The sequence below is a fragment of the Oncorhynchus masou genome, chromosome 27, assembly GCF_036934945.1.
Source record: "Oncorhynchus masou masou isolate Uvic2021 chromosome 27, UVic_Omas_1.1, whole genome shotgun sequence".
NCBI classification, from domain to species: domain Eukaryota; kingdom Metazoa; phylum Chordata; class Actinopteri; order Salmoniformes; family Salmonidae; genus Oncorhynchus; species Oncorhynchus masou.
Window position 1 is genome coordinate 38,506,406 of NC_088238.1, and position 8,504 is coordinate 38,514,909.

General features: G+C 43.0%; 1 protein-coding gene across 1 annotated transcript; it reads left to right on the forward strand.

Moving 5' to 3' along the window:
- LOC135516101 (ras-like protein family member 11A-like) lies at positions 1-7,561 on the forward strand. Its single transcript, XM_064940141.1, has 5 exons — positions 1-603; positions 1,432-1,488; positions 2,610-2,692; positions 4,294-4,464; positions 4,718-7,561. Exons 1-5 carry the CDS (start codon positions 453-455, stop codon positions 5,018-5,020), a joined length of 765 nt encoding a protein of 254 aa, XP_064796213.1. The 5' UTR covers positions 1-452; the 3' UTR covers positions 5,021-7,561.
- Positions 7,562-8,504: the final 943 nt, after the last annotated feature.

An 8,504-nucleotide genomic window follows, 5' to 3' on the forward strand; every position in this document is an offset into this window, starting at 1 on the left:
CTTCTCTCTCATCCCTCTCCGGCTGCTCTGTCTCTCTTCTCTCACTAGACGAACCATTGCTGCGGGCTCTGGAACAGGAGGGATAGACTTGTCTAGGCTACTCTAACCCCTTTGGTTTATGTGGACTATTTGCTGCTCTGTCTCGGTATACTTAGCCGATGTGAAATAACCGGGACAATATAAAACCTACGGTCAAATAACGGTTCTGGTCAGGGTACGCCAAAATAACTGGATCCTGTCAACTTGTTGCGCACTCAATGCAGTGGAACTACAAGTGGTAGTTAGAATTGTTTCGAGTAGCAGCCAAAGTAGACGATTATAATTTCAGTTATCATCATGGGCGAGACACACTAAGCCTCAGCTCCCGAGGCTCAGGATTGTTTTAGCAGTGGGGGGACGAAGACGAAGAGAGAGGCACGGCATTCCCAGACTGGACCGATAAGGACTCCTAAATGCGTCTTCCTGTTGACCCAACGACAACAATGAATAGTGGTTCTAGCAACTTTCTGCTAGTTCCAATACAGGAGTATCCCGTTCTAGACTGCGTACCCAACAAAAACGTCAAGATCGTGGTTTTGGGAGCGAGCAACGTGGGGAAAACAGGTAGGAGAGCAAGCTTTACGAGAAGTGTGCAAAAGTAGTCTGAATCGCACCGTTGTCGTGAAAGTCCGGAGGTTAATGTCCGACTCTTTGAATGAATCTATCGAGGCTTATTCATCGGGTCCCAATAGAAAATGTATGCTAGAATGGCAATACTTTATTTGCATCAGTTTGGTACAAACGGATTGGCCATACAAGTAGCCTATATAGCCTATCCAAATTTCGATTTTGGAAAAACGTCTACTTATTAATATTTCCACCTAAATATTGTATGATGTATTTGGGATAGGCTACACACGGGTGTGCCAGTTGAACAGTGAGAGGTAAACAATTTCGCCAGGGGGCGACGTGTACGTTCACAGACTCGACCAGGACAGACAGGCTGAGCGCATTTCCCAAATGTCCCATTCCTTATTAAAGTGACCTACTTTTGAAAAGTAGTTGCAGTACGTAGGGAAGAGGGCATAATTTGTTTTAGGATGCAGACAGCCTATGCCAACTAAGGAGCAGGCTATGTCAGCAGTGAAAAATATACAGTATGTAGCATGCAGTATTCTCTTACAGATGTGTGGCCTTCTAGAATTCTTCTCAAGGTGTTTATATTTCAATTTAGTAGACACTCTTACCCAGAGCATTTTAAAGGAGTAATTAGGGTTAAGTGCCTTGATCAAGGGTACAACGATATTTTTCCATGTTTAGGATGTTGTTGGCCTATGCCAACTAGGAGTACAGTATTCTTCAATGGCAACTGTGAAAATATGTAGTCAACTACATTATTATTCTCAAAGTGTTTCTCATTGGAGACTACTCTTCTCCTTGTTTCATTCACAGCGTTGATAGTCAGGTTTCTGACTAAGAGGTTCATCGGGGACTATGAGGCAAACACAGGTAAGGTTTCAGAATTTTAACAATCCCATTCATATAAAATACACACACACATACACTCACCCACCTACCACTTATGCTGCTGCCATACAGTTTATTATTATCATTATTTATCCTGCTGCCAGTGTGACGTGGCGAGGTTGGACCCAGGTGCAGAGAAGAGACTAAACGAGGAGTCAGTGGTTAAGGATAAACATAATACTTTACTAAGAACGGTAGCCTCAGGATCCCAGTACACTTGGAAAAACCAACAAACACTAAGTCTCGAAAACTTACTCAGGAAACGACCGCACACAGTAAACAATTCAAGCTTCTGCAAAGTACAACAGAAAACACAGCTCTTTTAACAGGGAAATCAGAATGAGTAATAGAACACACCTGAGTGTCGTTATTGTCTCTAGGATGGTCTCTATTGCCCTCTGGTGACAGGTGGAACCATGACAACCAGTCACATTCTCCTAATCCCCTTTTACATGTACATATCTATCTCAAATTACTCCAGGATCCCTGCGTAATATACATAATCTTGTACATTTGTTATTGCCACTCACCCTATATGTATGTTATGTTCGTGTTTTTCTTTGTTATGTATATTATTTTTTTCGTATTAGTTATGCTATTTTGATATTGATTACTGCACTGTACTTGTGCATGTGACAATAAAACGTGAACTCGTCATTTCACATTGTTATAACCTTGTAAGAACCCCATACTAGTTTACTACACATTTAGAAACAATTTCACTTATAAACACCCAGTGAAAAGCCTGAGCTGGCGCACACCCAAAAAAGTTACTACAAGTGCTGACTAATGGCGAGTTAACTGTAGGCTATAAAAAATAAATGGAGTCACACACTCTATAGGCTCCCAGTAATTTATTGGATAAACACCAACGTTTCGGCATCCCCGTGTAGGGCACTATACAGGGCACTAAACAGTGAAGTAGGTACTGTGATGCTGAGACGTTAGTGGTTTACCCAATAAATGTCTCTCTTTATTAACTTATACTGTAAACACCCACCCTAATAATACAGGCAACTTATACATTTGACATCTGTTTTACATTTGTTGCATAGCAATCCATTGTGCATAGTCAGTAATATTTTGCTTATCTCTGTCCCCAGGGGCCCTGTACTCCAGAAAGATCAATCTAGATGGAGAACAGGTTTCACTACAGGTTCAGGACACGCCCTGTGTCTCTCTACAGGTCGGTCTCTCTCTCTCTCCACACAAGGGCTGAGTCCCAAATAGCACATTAAGGAATGGGAAAGGGAAAGTGGGGATACCTAGTCAGTTGTACAACAGAATGTGTCTTCTGCATTTAACTCAACCTCTGAATCAGAGAGGCGAGGGGGGCTGCCTTAATCGACATCCACGTCTTCGGGGGCCCGGGGAACTGTGGGTTAACTGCCTTGCTCAGGGGCAGAACAACAGATTTCGATCCAGCAATCTTTTCTATATAGTGCACTACTTTTCAAATCAAATGACATTTTATTAGTCACATCACATACACAGTTTACAGCAGGCATAAAAGGTGCAGTGAAATGCTTATGTGCAAGCTCCCTCAACAATGCAGCACATCAGTCAATAACATTAAAAACAATAAAGAGTCAAGTCAAAAATAACAAGTAATAGAAGTAATAAGAGAAGTAGCATAGTAATAATGGACTGTATTACACTGTATTTACAAATATAAAGTGGGCAGTGACTTGTTCACACAGTGGAATGCTGTAAATAGTATATACTAGAACAGTAACATTGATTGTGTTGTATGTGCGTGTGGGTGTTTGGGTGTGTGTTTATGTGTGTGTGAGGGTTTTGCTTAGTCAGTGCAAATAATGTCTAAGGTTTCAGATTGTCTCTTAGGTGCAAATAGTCACAAGTACAAGTTTGTGCAGGGAGTCAGTTAGGGTTAGCTGTTCAGCAGTCTAATGGCCAGGTGGTTGTAGCTGTCTCGGAGCCTGTTGGTCCGAGACGTGATGCTCCGATACCGCTTGCCAAATGATAACAGAGTGACTGGAGTCTCAGGCATTATGGAGCCTTATGGGCCCTTGTCTCCATAGGGAGTATGGTGCCATTTGGAACACAGCCCCTGTATCTCTCTACAGGTAACTCCTAGTCCTCTCTGCAGTCTAAGGGTGTATGTAACCAGACCTGGGTCAAATATATGTGAAATCCTTTCAAATGTCAAGTACTTTCAATTACTTGCCAAGTCTCCCTTGGGAAATAGATTTTCTGACCTCCATGGGACTTTCTGGTTCAATAAACAAAAAGTTACCGTAAATAAAACAGTATCTCAGTTTGCACTTTAGGGACTATTGTATTGACTCCATCGCAAAAAAGTGTTTGACATACATACGGTAGCTGATATATTTGATCCCGGTCTGGATATAACAAGTGGAAACATCTTATTTACAGTTCATCACTAGTTCACTACCAGGAAGAAGTTATGATGTTACAGTAGAACAGGCCTACATCCAGTATCAGGGCATATCTCAAATATTCTTCTCCCTCCTAAAGTGTTTTTTGATAATTCAGTGCCAGGCCTAAGGGAGGCTCCCGTTCATTTATCAAACTCACTTCCACCACCCATTCAAAGGCCTGGTCTTGTAAACAGACTATGCCTGAGATAAAGAGTGTGTGTTGTCTTTCTGTCTGCTCCATAATCCCATAATAATAACCGTGCAAACTACTGTAGGAGTTCGGATGAACACATCACCAGCTACATACCACTGACTTTCCCTCTTTCTTTCCTCTCTTTCTCTACTCTACCCTTTACCCCTTTCCTCCCCTCACCCTTCCATCCAGGACGATGCAGAGGGACTTTATTGTCAGGAGCAGATCAACAGGTCTATCTACTGGGCGGATGGATACGTCCTGGTCTTCTCCATCACAGATCACAGCAGCTATAGAACCATCCAGCCTCTCTACCAGCACGTCAGACGCATCCACCCTGCAGGGAATATACCTGTCATACTGGTGGGTCTGACTGTTATATTACATCTATTAGTAACGGGAGCTGGATCCTATTGTTATTAGTATTTAACTATACAGTATCTGTTACCCATCTACTACATCCATGTCCATAGCCATACATTCAATTATATGTCACATTTAACTCTCCCGGTATATGTCCTCGTCATACTGGTGGCTCGTTAACCTTTGTTTTATCTGGAAGTATTTCTGGACATTGCCTTAACATTGGTCTAATCCATCTCTCATCTCCTCCCAGGTGGGCAACAAGAGTGACCTCCTCCGTGCCCGCCAGGTGCCAGCCGATGAGGGTGAGTCTTTGGCAGCCTCTCTGGGCGGTGCGTATTTCGAGGTCTCTGCTCGGGAGAACCACGAGGGGGTCCACTCCGCCTTCCTGCACCTCTGCGGCGAGGTGAGCCGAGCGCTGGGCGGGGGGAACGGGGAGAAGAGGAGAGGGGGGCTGCACCTAGCCCGGCCTAAGTCCCCCAACATGCAAGAGCTCAAAAGAAGGTTCCGACAGGTGCTCTCTTCCAAGGGGAAGTCTTCCACTACCACGCTGTGATGATAATGGAAAAAAAAGAGATGGTTCTGGTTCTGACGGTTCTCGTTCTGGTTCCAGAATTGGAATGATGGATTTAGCCCAGTTGACTCTCTTGTGATGTCATTGTATGAGAATGAATGTAACAGTTTCGATTGGAACACAGAGAAGAGATAAACGGTTCTATATTCTATTTCATTCTATTGGAATGGAACATTGAGATAAGGAAATCTATATTCCACTTGCGGAAGGAATGGCACAGAGACAGCAAGACCAAACGCTTCCAACAACGGAGTGGGCTTCGTTGGTATGTGACGTCAAGAAGCCTGTCTGCCGATTCAACCAATGGTGACTGAGGAGACTGAAAAACAGACTACGACTGACAGGTCTAACGGACCATTCGTAGGCTTCTCTGAGATCGCTATTCGTACTAAGCGATTATGCAGTAGTCAACTCTCCTTGCTCTTGATACATTTGTATTTAAAGAATGTAATCTAAAATAAACTGTACCCAGAGGCAAAGAAAAATGATGTTGGCATCACAAATTACCTATAATGAAGGGACACTTTATCTCTAATGGCATTCTACAGGCCCTGGTCAAAGGTTGTGCTCTAGGCTATATTATAGTAGAGTGCCATTAGAGATGAAACCTATGTATATTCTCAATGGAACATTTCAAATGGAAGGGTCATGCTTAATTCAATTGAATTGCTAAAAAATGCACTCAACCACAGTCCTTGACATCCTTGTCTGTACTAATCTATACCAGCTTGGTTCTACCCCAACCCTAACTTCAACCATCATGAAGGCAATAGATAAAACTGACCACAGACCAGTTCTTAGGGGAAACTCCATCCTACATCAAACCACTGTGATGCCTATGGCTGCAAATGTCGGTTGGAAGATTCCTGGAATCAGGAGGGAATAAGCAGGACACTTTGAATCCTTCAACCAGAATTTAAGAAAAACCTGGGAATTATTGGAAAAATACAGGAATTTTGCAACCCTACTCAGGCCCCTTTAAGGTAACACACGTGGAGGCTCTATGTCCTACAGATGTATCTTTTTGTCTGTCTTTTTATATGAGTCTGGAAAGGGAGAGACTTGGGTTGCATCCTAAACGGCACCATATTCCCTATATAGTGCACTACTTTTGACCAGGGCCCATCAAAAGGAATGCACTATATAGGGAACAGGGTGCCATTTGGGATGCACCCGCGAGTTCTCATGACCTTTCACCTCTATCTGCTGTGTCAGAGTTTAACACACAACAGAGCAGGGATCACCTATTAGATTCAGCCACAGGCTGATTCTTTTCTTGAGCGAATGGTCAGGGGGCCGGAACCAAATTACAAATAATTTGAAAAATGCAAATGCTGTAGACCACAAGACTCCCAAACAGATATAATATATCAAACCTTGTTTACATTTGTATACAATCACATATATACAGTATCTCTGTTATGCGTGGGAGTACTTTGGAACGGATTTCCAAAATTAAAATCACTTGGAGCTGATTTGCTGGTGTTTTTAATCTTTTATGTCCATCAATAAAAGTAAAATATATTTTTGGGACCCAGAAAACTCCAGTTGGGGAACCCTGCACCAGAGGTAAGGGAGTGCCCAGTTCCCCCAGAACATTACTCGCTCTGAAACCTTGAGGTAGTTGTTTCTCTTGTTCTTTGGAGCGATAGGTAACGATGCTTCATGGGTGACTGTTGTCAATGTATTCAGAGGGTCCCTGGTTTGAGCCCAGATTGGGGCAAAGAGCGGGACGGAAGCAGTACTGTTACATTGATGCTGTTGACCCGGATCATTCAGTTGGGCTCTGCCCAGCAGCTGGGGTTGCTAAGGAGAAGGAGGAGGTCAAAGGGGGGGTGAGTGTAACCGGTGTGAAATGGCTAGCTAATTAGAGGTACACACTAATAGCGTTTCAATCGGTGATGTCACTCGCTCAGAGTAATTGTTTCCCTTGCTCTGTACTGACTGCGGCTTTTGTGGAGCGATAGGTAATGATGCTTTGTGGGAGGCAAGTTATTGATGTGTTCAGAGGGTCCTTGATTCGAGCCCAGGTTGGGGCAAGGAGAGGGACGGAAGCAAGACTGTTACACACAACCAGAAGAGAGACGCAGAAATGACAACACACTAGGACACCAGGGGTACAGTGCTCTGATAATGAGAAATTCCTCGGCACCTGGAATTTTTCTTTGTGAATCTGGTCGTTGCCCCCAACCTCTTCCGTTAAACACACTTGACTTTCTAAATGTAATCCTTTACAGGTACGAACGTAAACTCACTCACTTTTGGACATCGCCTTGGTTCGTACAATTGACCTCATTTTAGCGCCCTGAAAACGTAATACTTCCAGATCGACTGTAATGTCAATACCAATGTAAAGCACAATTTCTCCCCTTTCCAACAAAATTAATGACATGGCCTCTAAGCTGCCCGTTTCTGCATTATTCAAGCAGGGAATGAGCTCCGTCGGGTCTTTAAAAAAAATGGCGGGTGGGGAAGTGAAACTAATGCGTGGTAGTGAGAAGGAGAGGAGATGTGTGGGGAAATTGCACTGTCCAACTTATCACCTTACCGCCTCTAAAATGTAAATAAAACACTATAAAGAGTTTACATAATGTGTCATTACAAACCTATTTGAAGGTTTGTGTCGAATTTGAATCGGGTTTTTAGGGCGGTGCTAAAGTGATCTTAGAAGTAAACAGCGGCTTTGAGAGTCATGATCGCTTACAGTGATGACGCAAAAAATGACTAGGTATCCCCCCTTACCCCCGTCACTGTCCATCTCTTGTTTTTAAACAATGAGAGAAGTGCTACACCTGGTGGAGAGAGATTGTAAGACAGAAATAGTTGCTATATGCGTGCTGTACGTTACGGCATGACACGTCACAATGTAACGAAGGGTCAGTTTCTCCAATACAGTAGAGCCATTACCATGTCGATCAACGCTTGAATAGAAACGTAGTTCACACCCCAGATTTTGAAGTCAACACAGTCGCTACAGTCCCATTCGTTTTCTTTGCAGCCTCGTTTGAATGTCGCGGTTTGTACGGAATGGGGTGAGTTTACGTTAGTTACCTGTCCTAAATTGCCATCAGTGACTTCACTTACATTTTACATGTACGTTTTAGTCATTTAGTAGACGCACTTATCCAGAGAGACTTAGTTGGTGCATTCATCTTAAAGGGATACTTCAGGATTTTGGCAATGAAGCCTTTTATCTACTTCCCCAGAGACAGATGAACTCATGAATACCATTTGTGAAGTAGATAAAGGGCTTCCTTGACAAACTTCCTTCCCGAAAGTATCCCTTTAGCCCTTTCCTGCAGTCAAATGACCAAATCGCCCACTAGTGGCCTCATGGGCGAAACATTATTTATATTTGTCATATCTGTCCCTTTGTTATATTTTATAGTCTTCTGTGATATATAAAGTGTAATATCGAGATGCAAACTCAAAATTGAATACATTTCAACTCTATTTCTGACATGGT